At 37.1% G+C, this 19690-nt stretch overlaps 1 protein-coding gene across 3 annotated transcripts in view; it reads left to right on the forward strand.

The window, feature by feature from the left end:
* The window catches only part of LOC135323426 (zinc finger RNA-binding protein), a 41084-nt gene that overhangs the window by 11573 nt on the left and 9821 nt on the right, over positions 1-19690 (forward strand). For 2 of the 3 annotated variants that reach the window (XM_064500625.1, XM_064500623.1), the window contains exons 3-15: positions 2108-2390; positions 3312-3456; positions 4219-4437; positions 5735-5982; positions 7018-7209; positions 8789-9089; positions 10071-10264; positions 10746-10865; positions 11865-12010; positions 12404-12566; positions 14259-14464; positions 14708-14858; positions 16336-16477. In XM_064500625.1, the coding sequence (XP_064356695.1) occupies positions 2108-2390; positions 3312-3456; positions 4219-4437; positions 5735-5982; positions 7018-7209; positions 8789-9089; positions 10071-10264; positions 10746-10865; positions 11865-12010; positions 12404-12566; positions 14259-14464; positions 14708-14858; positions 16336-16477 (2510 nt within the window). The remainder of the gene's footprint in view (positions 1-2107; positions 2391-3311; positions 3457-4218; positions 4438-5734; positions 5983-7017; positions 7210-8788; positions 9090-10070; positions 10265-10745; positions 10866-11864; positions 12011-12403; positions 12567-14258; positions 14465-14707; positions 14859-16335; positions 16478-19690) is intronic. The other variant, XM_064500624.1, reaches the window with a different exon arrangement.

Raw genomic sequence — 19690 nt, forward strand, 5'->3', positions numbered from 1 at the left:
GCCAAATTAATGCCTTCAGGCAGTGTCTGTATTCTTTCTCCCCCTCTCCTTTTCCCCTTGCTCTCAGATGTGTACCTTATGCTGATTCTGGCACTCATCAGGGTGTTTTGTGAGCCAGTTTAAATCCAGTGTGTCTAACATTTCTACCATGTTAGAAAATGAGCCCTCCCAAAATTCCTCACAGTTTTCTGCCACATTAATGGGTTAAACCAGTGCACAGCACAGCCTGACAAGCACCAGAACTAGCATGAGAGGCAGATTAGGATGGCATAGGCAGGTTTGGTATATGGGAGGAGGGAAGAGTACAAGTGGACGTACAGTAGAATAAGACTTTTCCTTTTTGGCAGCATTGGATGACTAGATCAGTTCAGCTGCAGTCTGAGTTATATTATAAGGCTGCCCACTCTCTCGCTTTAATATATTTTTAGTAGATGTCTATGATACTGTGAGAATATCTTACACTTTTATACTGTTAGATATCTATCTATTTCAGTCTAACAGGTTATCATTCACTTTTACCATCATAAAATACTCTTCCTGAGTTTTCTGGTGGAGTCTGATTTCTTACCTTAAATTGACAAAACAGAGAAACTATCTGTGTATGTCAAGTAGGAGAAAGTGTCTCAAGCAGTGTGGGAGCTACACCAAAGCTTTTTAGGTCTCTTCCACTGTTATGCTAAGAAGCTGGAAATAAAATGAAATATAGTCATGAGTCCTGTTAAAGTCTGTGCAAAGAGTCTGAATTAAATTTGAATGGAATGCAAGTGATCTCTTAAGAAGTCACATGTCAAGGGCTTAAGATGGAAGAAAAGATAGAGTACAGGCATGTAAGTCCAATAGTAATAAATTTTTGTCTTTATATTTCTGCTGTTAGAATGGCTTTCTAATACATTAAAGTTAATGGATTTTTCTGTAATTACAATGACAAAATCAGATAAAAATACTAGACATAGACGTAGAAGAGTCATGGAAGCATCTTTCATAAGCATAGCATCTGCAGTAAAAAGTTACTGTTGTTTCTGGTGGTTATGTCAGAGAGAATATTGCAGTCTTTAGGAAAAATGTATTTAATTCTTGTCACTTTTGGTTTTGAGCATGAACATATTGCTATTCCACTCTGCCCCAAATATAAGTGCTTCAAGTGAAATTTCTTTTCTTTTTCTGTGAGATGCGGCGTGTTTGCTGTTTTTGTTTAAAAATCAAAACAAGTCCTCCAAGCTTTTGAGCATAATGCCTGGTTACAGATCAAAATAGAACAATATTATTTTCTGTTCAAATAATTAAAACTTTGGAGGCCATGGTTTTCTGCTCCTACTGTTAATATTTACTCATTCTTAGTAAATATCCATATATTAATGCCATACCTGCAAATTTTACAAAATCAGATTAGCCTTAACATGTGTCTGAAAGATTGCCAGGGCTGTGGTAGCACTCATCTTGCTTGATCTGGCTGGCTGCTTTTCTGATGCTTTATGTTGTGGGGCAGTGAGCTTCTGTATGAATGAGGCCAGTTTATGCTAGTCTAAACTTTTGTGGGAAAAGCCTCTTATCAGAGATTTTTTTAAAGTGTCTCTGTCGTAAGTCTAAGAGTTCTGAGTTGATTTTCATGGAAGTCTTTAAAATCTCATTATCTTAATGGTTTATTCAAAAACATCACGCAAGTGCAGCAGGTACCTCACACAAGTGAGCTTTCACAGAAAAGTAGTGCTTTTCTTAATTTGACAGGTTAAGTCTGTTTTATCAAAGAACTACTGAAGCACTTAAAAACTTGCTCATTGTGAAAAGCCCAACAGTTTAAGACTGTTGTGTTACTTTAAATGAAAGAATTTTGTTCCATTGCTTAAAAAAAACCCTCACTTAAGAGAACCCTTCCCCTGCCTTTGGTATATCTTTATCTGCAGAAACTTCAACATGATACAGCCTTTTTAATGGGGGTAGTAGAGGAGTAATAAAAGCCATTAAAGTGTAAACATAAATAGATAGCTGTTCCAGGTACATTTGTAGAACTGACAAGTGTTAATCAAATTGGGGGGTTTGAAATGTTTAGGCATCAGCTTAGAGTATTGAATCAATCTAATTATTTGCTTACTGTCCTTTTCCAATATAGCCAGCAGCCAGCTTCGGGTGTAGCCTATTCCCATCCAACTACAGTTGCTAGCTACACTGTCCACCAGGCACCAGTCGCTGCGCACACAGTTACTGCAGCCTATGCTCCAGCAGCAGCTACAGTTGCAGTAGCTAGGCCTGCTCCAGTAGCTGTTGCAGCTGCTGCAACAGCTGCTGCCTACGGAGGCTACCCTACAGCACACACAGCTACAGATTACGGTTATACACAGAGGCAACAAGAAGCTCCACCACCACCACCTCCTGTCACTACGCAGAATTACCAAGTAAGTGTGTTTAAAAAAAAAATTACTTGTGTCGTATGACTTTTAAATTATATCTTGTTAGAAGGAGGAGGCCTGTTGGGTAGGATAGTTTGATGATACTTATATTCTTTTTATTCCATGAATCACAGTTGGAGAACAATTTAGGTTACTCAGTACCTAAAACTGATAGAGGGTGTGAAGCGACTGCAGCATCATATGGCCGATATAGAGGATTATCAGCAGTAGTACCTTAGGGTCTAAATTTTAGACAGTCACACAATAAGCAATGAACTGAGATTTACCTCCGAGTGATGTTGGGAATTGTTGCTGAAAAGGATAGTACTGCCTCCTCTGTGGTAGCGCAGATGTTCAAGTGACATGCAGTGAACTGGGTCATGGAACTGATTCAGCTGAAAAAGCTATTCCAGTAAAAATTGTTGATGGGAGATGGAAACAGTTCCTTCATCAGAGCACTGGCTGCCACAGGAGTTCTAGTATCAAACAAAAGAGGGTAGAAGTTTACACTAGGAGAGGAACTATCCTTTTCAGTGGCTGCCCACACTTGTGAGCTCACTGCCTAACCTTGTGTGACTACAGGGTGCTACAAAAGGGAACTGTCTCTCTTATTCTCACCCTGAGCTTTGCTGACACTTCCGTTTTGTTGTGGATCTAGCATTCAGCATTCATTGTCAGCGTTTGAGTGGGTCGGTTCAGCATAATGATGCAATGGAAAACTAACCAACCAAAAAAAGAGTGAGTAGCTTTCCATTGGACTGACAAGCTAAGCCAAGTTTCCTTGCCTTGGCGCAGTTGTGGAGCCAATGTAAGAGGTGGAGGTGGAATCATGCAAGGCTGTGAGAAGAGATGCAGTGGTACCCTGGGTGTCTTCCTATAGTTGCACTGGCTTAAATGTAGTGTGAAACATCTTTTTTGAATTTTTAGGATTCCTATTCTTATGTTCGATCTACTGCCCCAGCTGTAGCTTATGACAGCAAACAATACTATCAACAGCCGACAGCAACTGCTGCGGCCGTGGCTGCTGCTGCCCAGCCTCAACCTTCAGTAGCTGAATCGTACTACCAGACAGGTGGGTGGCATGCTTCAAACTCCTGTCATGCTACAATCAGTATACTGCTTTTATACCTTTAAAAATATGTCTTTATATATTTTACATTATCCTCATTTTTTTCCTCAGTTTTGTTATGTAATCCCTGACAACAGGTAGAAAAATCTAGAACTTGAACATTAGTGAGACACTTGCATAAGTACCCATCTTTGAGTTTTGGAATATTGTAAAATACAATCAGAACATATTTCCAGGCAAACTTGACTTTATTAATTTGCCTGAAAAAATTGTTGAACTGGGTTGAAGTAGTCCGTGGAAGGTTCAGGTAATACTTTGGTTAGAAGAAATTTTGTTGGTAACTCTGAGGTTTTTTAATGTAAGTAGTTTCTTAATTATCAATATCATGAGTGCTGTAAAGCATATGTGTGTGTGTTTGTATGTATATGAATACATTTTACATTAATGATGTTTTAATAGGAAAGTTTAAATATGCAGTGTACTTTAGTGTAACCATTGAGTGATCAAGTTGTCCGAGAAAATGACTGGATAGTTTAAGAAAACGGCTGGGGGACAATCTGAGGCTTATTAATGTGAACCATGATGTGATTAAAAAGTTAGTATGCTGTATGGCCATGGGGGACACAACCATGACTATAAAAAGAAAAGTCCTCATTTGTTATGTGTTTATTTCCCAGCATGTCATTAAGTACCACTTAATATGGTTCACACTTCACTCAACTAAAACATGTATATTTGTACACTTGTATTTTCTATCTTAATTAGCTCCAAAAGCAGGATATAGCCAAGGGGCAACTCAGTATACTCAAGCCCAGCAGACGCGACAAGTGACGGCTATAAAACCTGCAACTCCAAGTCCAGCTACAACTACATTTTCTATATATCCAGTATCCTCTACTGTGCAGCCAGTAGCAGCTGCAGCTACTGTTGTTCCATCCTATACTCAAAGTGCAACATACAGTACAACAGCGGTTACTTACTCTGGTAAGAATTTTGCATATTATGTTGCTGGGATCTTTGCAGTTGTTAGAGGATTTAAACCCTCAACGTTTTAGTACTTTGTGTTCAATTACGTCATAGTCTACTGAGAAGTATTCAGCCATCTAAATCATTGTTAGCAGAATATTTTGATATATCTGTGGAAGAGGTTTGTGATTTTTTTTTTTATGTGCCTATTTTGTCACATGTGAGAATATACAAAGTATTGGCCTTGTGACATGCACAGTCCCCCGTAAGGGACAGGAGAAGAGATGGGGGACAGAAAAAATGAGGAGACACAAATCTAACCCAGTGAAATTGGAAGGGAGCGTGCTGCCATCAAACAGCAGTTGCAAAGATAGGGAGGAGCAATCCAATTGCTCCAATAAATCTTACAAGTTTGGTTGCTTTGACCCAAAATGGGAGGAGAATGGGTGCTAAGAAAAGACTTTCCTTCAAACATCAGAAATTGAAAACCTGGTTAAAGATGAAAAAAATCTTTGTTAGCTTTATGGCCAGATGGTTATCAACTGGCATATTATAGCTATCTTGAACTTTTTTGTTTTGTTTTGTTTTCTGTTTAAAAAGGGATTTTAAGACTTCCTTGAAACAGAACCTGATCAGTGGATTAAAATAGTTGAACCAGTAGATGTAGAAAGTTTATGGGAAAACTGGCTCAAAGGTATGAAAGCCCAGTTTCCTTGATTTATTCAACTTTGATAATAGAAATCAAGGAGTTCATAGTCAAGGTGTGCTGCCAAGGTTGTAACGGGCAAGCAGCTTCTTTGCATTGAACAATTTGAATCAATAGAGTAGGATGTAATAGCACTATCAATTCTGTCTTTTATATAAGGTTATTTTCTCTTTTCCTACATCATGAGCTTCTCTGTCTTCCTTTTCAGTTTGGAACTTGCACAGTAAATCTGGTTCAAAAAGACTTTACTTCAAGTGACCTTTGATAAATATTTTATAAAAAAAATTAGTTAACATCATACTTGGTCTTACCAGATGTATTAGGAAATTTCACATAATCTTTAGGAAAGCTTTGATATATCTAACAGCATAACTGTATGTCTGCAAAGATATGTCTAAGATAAGTATATTCCTGATACAAATGGTATGCTGTATATTTGTGTACTGTGAAACATACAGCAAAATTCAGACTACATAAAAAGATCATGATAAATTGCTTCTATCCTGCCCCTCCCCCAACTCTATTATGCATCATGCTTGACATTAGTGTATTATGTAATTGATACATAATGTACAGTGATGTAACATTTATTTTGTTTTGATCTTTGAGGTACCTCTTACTCTGGCTATGAAGCTGCAGTATATTCAGCTGCATCGTCCTATTACCAGCAGCAGCAGCAGCAACAGAAACAAGCAGCAGCAGCTGCTGCTGCTGCTGCTGCAACTGCTGCTTGGACAGGGACCACCTTTACTAAAAAGGCACCATTCCAAAATAAGCAACTGAAACCAAAACAACCTCCTAAACCGCCCCAGATCCACTACTGTGATGTTTGTAAGATCAGCTGTGCTGGACCACAGGTACCTGTATTATGTAATATTCTGCTATATATGATAATCGTTTCTTCTGCTAAAAAAAGACACCTTTAAGTCTATTTGTTAATTTTTAAAGAACCGATTCTGTACTTTTTAGTAAAGAAATAGGTAAATGAAAATATGTGCTGCTATAGAATTACTATTAGAAGACAAAAAGATGCATCCCCTTAGCACATACAGAAAAGCTTCAGCTATACTTTGGACTCCAGAAATATTCTAAACCTAGCATTTGATTTGCTGTTCCATCATAGTAAGCTTCCTTACTATCAGGAGAATGCTTTTTTCAAAGCTACAGAATTATATACATTTCATGAGTGCTAACCCTGAAAATTTATTTGCTTTATTCTTCCTTGTGTTCCAGCATCTCAGTTTAATTTTGCAGTGGATACAAGTGTGTAAAAAGTGGATATCAGTTCATGCAAAGTGTTTGTATAAATCTGAGGCCAAAACAGTCCTTATTCTTTAGGTAAAGCTGTCATTGCTTCCCACCCTTTCTGCTCACTATATTGCCATTGCTGGTATAGGGACAAATCTCAGCTTCTGTATTTCCATTTCAACGTAGCTTTATTTATGCACTACCTTGTTTCGAAATGATTTTTTTTCATTGTGGTGTACTTAATCACTATAGCCTTGCAGTTTGGGGAAAATTCAAAATCAAGAATAGTTCAGCACAGTGCAGGAAACTGCAGTTGAGATGCAGTTTTCTTGATTGTATTAGGTTTTCAGTGGTAATAATTGTTGGCCAGTACTTGATTGAGCAAATGGCAGGACAGAGGAGAAAAGCCCATACTGTATTACTTGTAAGTGGAATTCTGATGTAGGAGAAGAAAATTTCTTGGTGTTGCAAATGGTCTGCTTATGCCTTAGAGCATGGTATATAGAAAATGTTCAGTCTAGGAAACATTTCTCATACCAAGCATGTATTTTATGCTATGTTTGTATTACGTGTATTCACATGATTGATAGACAAGCAGTACAAAGGCAGCTTACTGTGTATGTGTTTTGTCATACTTCAAACAGACTTATAAAGAACACTTGGAAGGCCAGAAACACAAAAAGAAAGAAGCGGCATTAAAAGCTTCCCAGAACACCAATAACAGCAGCACTTCTGCTCGTGGAACTCAGAATCAGTTGCGCTGTGAGCTTTGTGATGTGTCTTGTACAGGAGCAGATGCTTATGCAGCCCATATTCGTGGAGCTAAGCATCAGAAAGTAAGTGCTTTCTCTTGATCTTATTATAAAAGTCAGTCATATGTATATATTTTTTTCCTCTGCAGAGCAAAGTCACAGAAACAATATAATTCAAATTATTTTGTTTTGAAAATGTTTAGTTCTGCTTTTTGTTTCAAACTGAGCTTTGAGCTTGCTATTAGGAGGGCTTGCTGGAGAAAGGGGAAAAAATACTTGGGGCACTGTCAGTATTGAGGCAAGTATGAAAATTGTAGCAGGTAAGTGTAGAATAAGATGAGGACAAGAACTGATAAGGACATGCAGTAACATGCTTGTTCCCCTTAATTCTTTTCAAGTGCTTTCTTGGTATTTGTCTTATTTGTCCAGTACTGTGAAGCTCTCAGAGCACTGTGGACCGTTCTAGGCTGAGTCAGTGCCAAGGGACAGAACAATTACATGATGTGTTCTGCAGTTGCGAACAAACTCTGGCTGCATCTTGCTTTCATGTCAGGAGAAGACTGAATTATGCACCATGTCTGGTATTCTTTCTTCCACAAATAAGTTGAGCCATTAAATTTTTCGGTAGTGCCCATTAACTCCGTATGTGTATTATTAAACCATTGTCTGTAAATTTTAATAGTACTTTATTATCCCAATATATGTCAATATAGCTTTCTCTTCCCTACAGATAGTTGCTAACACCTGCTAATTTAGGTTGTCATCTGCATAAAAGTGAAATCACAAAAGACTCTATTACTTTTGTACACTTGGAAGAATTTTGTGGATTTTATTTAAAAAGAGTTCTTTTGAAGAGTTGCTTAAACTTAAATTCAGAGTATTACCTAACACTAATAAGTCTGTATTCCAGTGGGAAACACAACTTAAAAAAAACAAAAACAAAAAAACCTAAGAGTATGTATACAGTTGTGTATCTATTATGACTGTGTTTGTGTGTGTTGCATTAAGGGCATGTTTAGCAGATTTGGGGTTTTTTTTATTGCTACTTTTGTACCTATCCCAATCTTTAATTTTCATTTTGCATGTTTCATTCTTATGGACTATATGCATCTCGTTAGCTGTCAGCAGAATGAAATGTTTTTCTATCCTAAGCATGTTCTGAAAAGGCTTCTGTTTATTATTTTTAAGAATAAGCATGTATACTTCTTTTTGCTTTTTTGCTTTCTGTGGGGTATTAAAGAGCTCTGAAATACACCTCTTGACTCCTCCTTCATGTGCTTTAAAAAAAGTACTACATACTACTTTTTGGAGGGAGAGAAAAAAGCACCCAGGCAACAAAACCCTTGCACTGAAACAGTTTGAGCAGAATCCTTCTTTGGATTTAGTTGGCTTACCAGTTTTCTGTTCTCATCTATGCAGCTTTTGGTATAAATATCTGAATTTCTAATGGGAATAAGTAATCTGAAATAAATGTCAAAGATTATCTAACTATTTACATATTACAGATGATGAAAAGTATTCCATGTCTAATTTTTTCTGCCTGATCACTCTTTGTAAAAAACTAACTGGTTTCTGTGTTACCGTTTCACACAACGTATAACAGGGTAATTTTTTGTAGTTGTCCCAGGGAGATCTTATTATGAATTTCTCTTTATTCTTACAGGTAGTAAAATTGCACACAAAACTTGGCAAACCCATTCCTTCAACTGAACCAAATGTGGTTACCCAGGCTACTTCCTCAACATCCACATCTGCTTCCAAACCAACTGCCTCTGCTTCAAATATAGCAACTAGCAGCAGTACTGTGAACTCCTCTGTTGCATCCTCTGCAGTGAAAATTCTTACTCCCACGGCAAACACACCACTTAACACGGCGTCCAACAACAAAACATCTTCAGCTGCTGCTAATATACCTGTAAAGAAAATATCTACACCGAAAATAAACTTTGTTGGCAAGTACAGAAGTCAGTCTTTATTTTGAAACCTAACCTATTCTATAACTTTTTAAGATCTTAGTGCAGCAAATACAAATGTGTTTAGCTAACTTTATGCATGAGTAACTCTTTATGTTTAAGAGAATTTCTGATAGCTGAAAATAAGAATGTATATAAAAGCTTTGCTTCACAGCTGGTGTGTTCTGCCCTTTTTTTTTCCACCTGGCCTCTCTTGGAGGCTTCTCCTTCCTTCATAGGAGAATCTCAGTTTCTTATGTAGTAGCTTCTGCAGTACTGCAGTTTACAGTCCAGTTGGTTCTAATTTCAGTTTACAGTCTGGACTGTTAAAGCAGTACTGCAGTTTACAGTCCAGTTGGTTCTAATTTCAGTTTACAGTCTGGACTGTTAAAGCAGTCTACAGTACATTGGCAATTGGTAACTGGCAGCCAAAACATCCTTGCAACAGTGGAAATAACTTTTGAAATAAACATGACAGACATCTAGAGATGGGAAGCAGCTGTTCCAAAATAAGCTGTTTTGCTCTTGAAGGAAAAACCTATGCATTTACAACACTGGGGACATAGTACCTTTGTTAATACAAACATTATATGGTTTTGAAGTACTTTTTTGGATCCACTTTCAAAAAAAATTATCTGATGATGAAAAAGATTATTAAAATATCTTTTCTGAGTTGTTTCCTTTCAGTTGTCTCTTCTGAAAAAGCACAAAAATGAATGATAAAAATTACAATTGCATAAAGCAGTGAAGTTTTTCTTGCTAAAATCGAGAACTAGTATTAAGTGTTTAAATAATGTGAATGTAGTAAAACCTAAAAAAAAAAAAACCTGTTTAAATGTATTTGAATGTGTTTAAATTGTACCTAGTTTCAGAAGAACAGTAACACTTTAGCCAGAACATTGATACTTGGACGTAAAGTCTTCAGTGTGCACATTATGTACAGTCATATCATCATTTAATGAAAACTAACAGTTTAAACTCTTTCATTTGTAGGTGGTAATAAGCTTCAGACAACAGGAAGTAAACTGGAAGAAATGAAATCAGCTGAAACAGTTAAAACAACTCCTGTTGCTGCAGTACAAACACAGGAAGTAAAAACAGACACAGCATCTGAACCAGTGACTCCCACAACTCTTGCTGCCTTGCAAAGTGATGTCCAGCCAGTGGGCCATGACTATGTGGAGGAGGTATTAATATGAAAATCTGCATTATTTTTTAGCTAACTTGGTGAAAATTTGTTCATCAGGAATATGAAATAAGGTGTTGACCCTTCAAAGACTTGTGCATATGTGTGCTTTTTCACATTCTATGTGCTTCTTCTGAGTTCAATTGGGCATCTTCATATGGGTGGTTTGAGATATGTGGATGAAGTCTGGAGGATCAGAATCTGATGTAAATTTTTCATCATTTGCAGGTTTGTAAGCATTAGTTGTAATTCAATGTGTTCATATTGCAGTTTAAAGCTGTGTACTCTTTGGAATGGAAGAACTGTTACTTAGCACTATGGGGTCTCTGACAGCATTGGAAGTTCTAATTTGAAACTGCTTTTTTTAAATTATTGCATTCAGTTTTTAGCATGTTTTTAAATAAGTAGACTTTATTCAGTCATTTGTATGTCAGCTTTTGTTTAAAAAAAAAAGCCAAATATGTCATAACTTTATTTTCCAGGTACGAAATGATGAAGGAAAGGTGATCCGCTTTCACTGCAAACTTTGTGAATGCAGTTTTAATGATCCTAACGCCAAGGAGATGCATTTAAAAGGGAGGCGACACAGACTGCAGTATAAAGTTAGTAGAAATGCTAACGCTTGTATCTGAAAAACTACCAGATGTCAGCTGACTAATTTTACTCTTGCATTGCATTTAAAGATTAGTTCAAAGAAGGTACTCTGACTAAACAGTGCTTTAAAAAAAAATAGAGAAATATTTACCTGCTGGTTGATTTTTTTAAAGTTGATTTTTTTAGGAATATAGTCTTTAAAGAAGTAATACTGACTGTGAAACTGTGGTTTATTTTTTAATTGAACATTTCGAACATTGCTTTTGGGCAGCCTTTGCAATGTTAAAATGTGGTACAGCATACGCAAGTAACAGTATGGTCTTCTGTCATTTACCATGAATTACAAGTAGTATGAAATACAGGTGCCCAGTGTTTTGGGGAGAGACCACATAGACGCTTTATGGAGACATTTGAAAACCACGTGTTGCAGGTTTTATCAGTCATGATTGGAGAGACAGCTGTACCAACCTACAGTGCGTGTTTTGATTATTGTAGGATTGTATAGGAAGAATCTTCTCTGGTCACAGGAGATGCAGGAGGCCTGCATAATGATAAAAAGAATGACAGAAGAGAGAAAATTGCCAGATAAATGTATTTGGTAACTCATATTTCTGCCCATGTACAAGGGACCCTTGAGGAACAGGGCATCAGGAAGTACCTTGAAGCTAAAATGTTTGTTTAGGCTATAGAGTAGGCTTTCTGCTACAGAATTAATAGCAAACCACTTAACATTTTATGTAACATTTTATTTTAAAATATTTTGTTCTGATATAGGTGAAGAAGGCATTTACGCTATTTGTAAATATTTGTATTTGTTACTTCTTAACTCTAAAATACTTGATTTTTTCTTCAGCTACTTGTTAAATGCAGTTTTAAAACTGCGTTTTACTCCTCTCAGCTTTATTGTAAGCTAGCTGTGTTTGTTAAAGCATGTCAGAAAACTTCTGTAACCTTAAGATGACATGAAGAGGAAAACCAACATTTCATTCATTATATTTCTGAACTAGAAAAAAGTAAACCCAGACTTACAAGTAGAAGTAAAGCCCAGTATTCGAGCAAGAAAAATTCAAGAAGAGAAAATGAGGAAACAGATGCAGAAAGAAGAATACTGGAGGAGGCGAGAAGAGGAGGAACGCTGGAGGATGGAAATGAGGTAATACATGCTATTGTATCAATAAATGAGACAAAGCTGCAGTCAAGTTATTGAAATCATCTCTGCTTCTGTGACTCATTCTTTTGAATGCCTGTTGCAGGAACTCTGTACTGTCTTGTTTTAAGTCAAATTGTTAGAAACCTCCTGTTTTTATTGTTTGTTTGTTTGCTAGTGTTCAGTCCCTCTGAGGAATATAGAATTATTTTGCCATAAATACAGGCTTGCTTTCAAAATAACCATTCATTTTCCTTAGCTTGTGGAGTTTGCTCTTGCTTGGTATTTGGTCATGACCACTAGAAATGAGTTAGTGAAGAACATCAAAAAAATTCATTTAGAATGGTTGGAAATATTTAACTGCTGTGTAAAGAGAACTCTTCGGTTCATCCTCTTCAGACGATATGAAGAGGACATGTACTGGAGGAGAATGGAGGAAGAGCAGCATCACTGGGATGACCGTCGCAGAATGCCAGATGGAGGATATCCTCATGGTCCTCCAGGACCTCTAGGCCTGCTGGGTGTTAGACCAGGAATGCCTCCTCAGCCCCAAGGACCAGCTGTGAGTTTCTTAACTTGAAAACTAAAAAAAATGAAAGCTTACTTATCAGGAGGCACAGTTAAGGAGTATAACTTATTCAGTGCTGCTTGAGTTGTCTTCAGTGGTTTTTGATAAAAGATTTGGAAAGATGAAAATTTAAATGGTAGTGAAACTGTATAGATGGACTGGTCTTCCACTGTAAGTCCGCTTATGGATCGGGGAGTAAAGGATGTGTCTAAGACAAATATTGATTCTTCTGAAATAGAAGTTGCTCTGTGTAATTATGTAGTAGGTCTTTTTAGTTAATTGCATATGCATTATTTTCTTAAGTGCAAACAACAAGATGGGTTAAAAAAATGACTGGATGATTAGTCTCAGAGGATAGTGGGTAGTGGGTCATACTCTACCTGGAGGTCAGTAATAAGTGGACTACCACAGGGGTCTGTCCTAGGAGCTGTCCTGTTCAGCATCTTCTGAGTGAGCTGACAGAGGCAATGGAGTGCACACTTACCAAGTTTGCAGTCAATACCAAACTGGGGAGACCAGTCAATACACTCAAGTGCAGGGCTGCTATCCAGAGGGACTAAGAAAGGCCAGAAAAATGCGCCAGCAGGAACCTTACGGAATTCAGCAAGGACAAATGCAGATTGCTGCACCTGGGATGGAATAACCCCCTACACCGATACAGGCTGAGGACAGACAGGCTAGGGAGCAGCTCTGCTGAAAAGGACATGAGGATCTTGTTGGACAATGTGAGCCAACAGTGTGCCGTGGCAGCAAAGAAGGCCAACAGCATCTTGGGCTGTATTAACAGTAGATGGAGGGAGGTGATAGTACTTAGACCCCCTCTAAAGTACTTAGACCCCCTCTAAAGTACTGCATCCAGTTTTGGGCTCCCCAATATGAAAGACATTGATTAAACTGGAGTAGGTTCAGCATAGGCCACCAGGATGGTCAGGAGCAGGTGCCATGTAAGGAGAGGCTGAGGGATCTGGGCTTGTTCAGCCTGCAGAAGAGATATCTTCAGGGGAACCTAGTAGCCTTCCAAATACCAACCGGTGACAAAGCTGGAGTCAGACACTTTATAGTGCTAAATGGTGACAGGGTGAGATATAGCTGGCTTAGACTGAAATAAGAGAGGTTCAGACTGGATATGAGAAATAGCTTTTTCACTATGATGACAGAAACATTGGGACGCTGGTTGTACCAGAGAGGTGCAGTCTCCGTCTCTGGAGGTTTTCAAGACCTGACTGGATAAAGCCCTGAGCAACCTGGTTTGGTCTCATAGCTGACCCTGCTTTGCACAGAAGGTTGGAAGAGAGACCTCCTGAGGGCCCTTCCTACCTGAATTGTTCTATGATTCTTTGAAAGCAGTTATGGATACTTTATTTTGCATCCATGAATAAGTATGTAACTATTTCCCAATAAACAGAAAGACGGTAGATATTTATGCTGGGTGGGGAGGGGGAGTAGCATGCTTCTGATGCTGGGACTTCATCCTTTGATTTTGATGCACTTCATGTTTCTTCAGATGTGGTTGTTTGTGACCAGCGTTAAGTTATTAAGGACACTTCAGTTTGTGTTTTGTTACATTTGAATGATTTGAGTTTTGAATATCTGTTGTTTAGCCACAATGTTCAGTTTTGGGTCACGTATCTTCTGTGAACTTCCAAGTATACACAGATTTCAGGAATAAACTTTTTCTCTATTTAGCCTCTACGCCGCCCAGACTCCTCTGATGACCGCTATGTAATGACCAAACATGCAGCAATATATCCAACAGAGGAGGAACTTCAAGCAGTCCAAAAAATTGTTTCTATTACTGAGCGTGCTTTGAAACTTGTTTCTGATAACATGACTGACCATGAAAAAAACAAGAGCAAAGAGGGAGATGATAAAAAAGATGGCAGTAAAGACAGGTATATATATATAGTTTTAAGAATTTCCATCTTTTGTGTTTGAAGTCATCTTATGTTTTTCCTTGCACCATCCTCAGTGCTTTCAGGGATTCTGTTCTGTTTAGGTTTTGATGTGGCATACGTCACTGTGGCCTCAGGAGTATGTGGAATACTCTGTTTTATTTCACTTCCCTATCTTTAGAATTTTTTAAAAAAATTTTATATTATTTTAAATGCAACTTTTAACTGTAATTCACTTCACAGAGCTTTGAAAGGAGTTTTACGGGTAGGCGTTTTGGCTAAAGGTTTGCTACTCCGTGGAGACAGAAACGTCAATCTTGTTTTGTTGTGTGCTGAGAAGCCTTCAAAGACATTACTCAGTCGCATTGCGGAAAGTCTTCCCAAACAGCTAGCAGTAAGTAGAGTTTAGATTTTGGATTTAGATTTTTGTAAAGGTATTGTAAAAATCTGTCCTAAAGTCAAACACATCTGCAGGGCTGACTCTACTATGTTTCATAGTTCAGGCTCAGTAAGTTTTCATTTTCTGAGTGCTTCCATCCAAATTCGGTGACCATGCTACATGTTTTACTTTCTGTATATTGTGTGTAAAAGGGATCAAGTTCACAAGTGTGTAGGTATTTATGCTAGTGGTTTAATATCAGTTGCCATTGAATAGATTTTATTTAATCTGGAAATAGAAATTAGCACAAGCGGTACTTTCTCTTGTTCAGACAGTTATGACCAGAGACAGGTAATTTGTGTATTGTTGTAGCAGTATCAGGAGACTTACTGACTGAAGGTCACTACTCTTAATGCCAGTCTCTGTGTGCTTAAATCTTGTTTCCAATTTGTACATGTCAGCTCTTCATAGTTCCACAATTAAGTTAACAAAGCAAGACTTGCAATTTTTTTAATTTGACATCTTTTTTAAAAAAAAAAAAGTATGTGCGATCTTAGACCATTCCGTTGAATTCATGTAAACCACTTGTTATATTTCCACAAGAAATGAAAGCACAGAATAAAGCTTTTTTCTCCATTACTCCCTACTGTACAAAGCCTGTCCACCATTGTTATAAAGTTTTGCCATACCATCACTGTCTTGCTACAGTGTGGTAAAATGCTTGGCAAAATGAGTGGCATGGTAGAAATGTTAGCAGACACAGATTAATTAGAAAATTATATCAGTTTCACTCTTGTTCAAAGCATCAAAGCAAAAGAAAATTTTAAAAATGCATACTTCAGTCTTGCTTCATGGAGAAGTCACCTGTCCCTCTAGTTTGTAGAAGGAGGTGACAGAGGTGCCCGCAACTTTCTCTTAAGGGTATTTGGAACTATTAAATCTAGTTGTAAGAAGCAGCTCAGAATAACCACCTTGTTATGCTTGCGTTGTCCTCTGGTATTTAACTTGCCCTTTGTTCTCATTGGAGCATGTTGTGACAATCAAAGATAGAACGTACTTAGCAATACCCTGTAATTGAGAGTTGGAAAGAGAAGGATCACTGCAGCTCTGTGCTTCTTAAAGGCTCCTGTGTTCTAATGAGAAACATATCCAGCTGACATTTCAAGTGGCTTTGAGTCTTTTTAACTTAAACACTATCAAGATTCTAGTTATTTAATTTAGTTTGTGTATGAATTTCCTTTCTGGGTTTTTTTTTCCCCCTTTTGCATGCTTGGTGACTACTATGTATTTTCATGAATGATTTGGAAATGGTATGCAAGTTTATATATATTTTAATTACTTAAGCTGTTATTTCTTAGAATACAGAAGTGTCTGCTTCATGTACTTATATTGCATTTCTGTCTTTCTGTTAGAAAGACTAGGTTGAAAACAGTTTTCTTTCCCGTACTGTTCTTGGCCAAATGCTAATAAAAATTTGTTTCTCAATATTTAGGTAATAAGTCCTGAGAAATATGATATCAAGTGTGCAGTACCAGAAGCAGCAATAATTCTAAATTCATGTGTGGAACCCAAAATGCAAGTTACTATCACACTGACGTCTCCAGTCATTCGGGAGGAGAACATGAGGGATGGAGGTTGGGAAGTTGTTAAAGATGTTGCTTCTTTCTTACCTGTTTTCATATGTTTATCTATTCTGCTTAAGATGGCATTAAGTCCTGGAAGGCAACATGCTGGCACAACTTACTTATTTGATGGAAACCTTGTTTTTCAGCAACCAGTCTCAGCAGAGAACAGTTGATTAAAATAAATGCTTATATGATGCATTTATTTATTTTTTTTTTTAATTCTACCTTTATGTCCAACCTCAGTTTTCTGGAAAAGGTACAAACTTGACTGTTTTTTCCCCCTTCTTATAAATTTATGTGGAAAACTAAATATTTCACAACACATGGCTATAAGCTGGCTTTCTAGAGCAGTCTTGCCCTAAGAGAAGGACTGTGTGCTTTTAGAAAACCAAATCACAGTTTTTGGGGTTTACACTGGATCAGTATTACTATCACTTGCACATTCCAAATGGCAGTGCCACTTAAAATGTGCTCATATAATACTTTTGGTGGTACCAGTGCTTCTGACTTTAACAGACAATGCGATTTTTTCCAGCTCTCTGAGGTTGCTCTTTGGTCTGGAGTGCTTTTTGAGTATACTTAGGCTCCTGGTATTACAATCAGTATTCTATCCAACTGGCAAACCCAGAATAGTACAATGAGAAATGGCTTTGTCATTGAGCTGAAGCAGAAGGTGGAGCTTGTAAATCGATTTACATTCCTGAAGTACGCAATTTCTCTGGTGCCAGCAGTGTTGCTTTAGGGTCTGTTCTGTAACACTTTCAAAGCTCCAAAAGCTTTTAAGCCAACAAGCATGATTAATGTCTGCAGTATATTGGTTCTTTTTGTTTATGGGTCAGATAAAATTAACTTTTGTTTCCTTTTAATCCTGTATTTTCATTGTTGAAAGAGATCATGGCAAACAGGGTTCTGGTGTTTGACTGTGAACCTACATATAGGACATCTGAGGCTATCTTAACACTTCTTATACGCAGGTTGAAAAAATTGTATGTGTGTATGTATACATGTGCTTGTGTATATACGTATTTATATAAGCCACAGAGTTATTTTTATTTCATCTCATCATTACATGTCCTCTAAAATACTTGTGGTTTTATATTGCATTAGTAAACATTCTGTAGCTGTGACTAGTGCATCATAAGCACACTGTGTTACCAGAGTCGTCCTCCATAATCAGAAAGCAAAATTTTGAGTAGTTTGGATGACTTCTGAAAAGTCTTTAAGAATGCTCTCTATGTGATTTTTAAGCTGCATGTATCATTCCTAGCTATAAACACTTTGTACATGTACTGTCACACCCAACCAATTCTGCTTGTTTTTTGACAAAAATGTGTAACATGACCTTGGTTTGTCTGTGCTGAATTGGACTTAGCATATCACATAAAGTTGTAAGGAATACTTTAACTTAATAGCTTTGATTATTAAATTAGATTAACCATTAAATGAAGTTACCTTTAAACATCATGTTTATTTCTTTATGTACTGTGCAAAAGCATAATGATTCCTGCTGCAGTACTCAATTTCAATGAAATTTTTTCTGGCCTAAAATTCTATAATACAGGGTAAAAATAAATTTTAAATGCCTACAATCAATCCCTTAATTTAAGCCTCCTAAAGGAAACAAATTTTATTTTTGTCTGACCCACACTTGAGTTAAAATGATACATTCTGAGTTTATTCACTGCTGAATGCAGTACTGCCTTTGGGCAAGCAAAATCAAATTAGATTTCTCTTCAAGACACTGAGCAGTATGAAATGGATGTGCAGAAAAGTTGACTTTTGAAACTAGAGGAAAATAGATGACTGAACTGCAAATTATTGCAGCAAAGAAGGCTTTATTATGAAGGTTACTGCTTATTCGCTGCAGAGTAACAGTGTGGGTTTGCGTTTTTCTCTTACTGCAGATTCTAATGCTCTGTGTCTTACAATGGTTTAAACTTTGGGGTTTTTTAGCTCGCTTGGGGAGCTAGTTCAGGTGATAAGGAAGGCTTTACCGGAAGAACCAGTTTGAGTAAAGATAAGACTGAGACTTGCACGTGGAGTAGAATCATGTTTGATGTATAATAATACCATTACATGATAAAAGGCTAAAAAATACAGTGTAAAATAAAACTGTTAACCGCATCGCTACTGTTCCTTACAGTATTGTGCGTTTGACAGTTTCCCGAATCTGATATATTCAAAGTGCTCTAACCCCTGCTGTGGAATCCTTCCTTCAGCAAACACAATGTATATATTTATAAACACATATATGTGTGCGCGTGTGTTTTTTTTTATCCTTAGCTAACAGCCCCGGTCCAAAGCCTTCTAGCAGAGGGACTTGATTCCTGTCAGGGGTTGCTGCCAAGACATCGGAAGGATTTTTGACCAAGGTTTTCTAAAGCTCAGTGTCACACCTGCCATGCTTTACAAAGGAGGGGGTTTGGATGCATAGTCCTAGCATCTACTGTTACTTTGTGTTTTTTTTTCTTTCCGTCTTTGTCTCTCTCCTAGAATTAAGCAGTGTTCACACTAGTTTTGAAATAGTTGACTGGGTAATATGTATTTCACGTAATAAAACTTAACAAAATTGATATACCTGTTAACTTTTAATGAAGAAGTAGTGTGGACACAGCATGTCTAACTGAAGATTAACCCCTTATTTTTAGGCCAGCAATAAATTAAGTTATATAGGGTAAGAATTTGCACTTGAGTTTTGTAAATTAATTTAGTTTTTGACTTATCTTAAGAGGGTTGTAGGTTAGGAGTTTGAATTTAGTTAAATAGTCTTTAAGGGGTTAATCCTGAAATGTGAAACTGATGCAAAAATCCACAGATTAAATTTTACAAGAGTTTCCTTAATAAATTTTAGTCAATTTATTGTCAGTGCAAAAGGTGCCTTGTCAGCTTCCTACTTTCACAGTATTTTTAAGTTTCAAGGTTATTCATATAATTTCAAATACTAATAGCACATTTCAGATCTACATTTCCAGCACTGAGTAAGCTTGTCTTCTGTGCACTTAAAATGTAATTGTTTAATAGTAAAATTATTTTCCAAATTGAAGTTTTTCAGAGCTAGAAATCAAGTAATTGGAGTCTCAAATTATGTAGCAAATTATTGTGCTAAAAGATTGCACAATGTCACCTATTTGCATATTAGTTTTTAGAAGAATGTAAATAATTGATTAGGCTACTAGGCCCAACAAACCCATGTTTTTGTTTTAAATTTCTCAATCTTACTTT

The sequence above is a fragment of the Dromaius novaehollandiae genome, chromosome W (assembly GCF_036370855.1).
Source record: "Dromaius novaehollandiae isolate bDroNov1 chromosome W, bDroNov1.hap1, whole genome shotgun sequence".
Lineage (NCBI taxonomy): Eukaryota > Metazoa > Chordata > Aves > Casuariiformes > Dromaiidae > Dromaius > Dromaius novaehollandiae.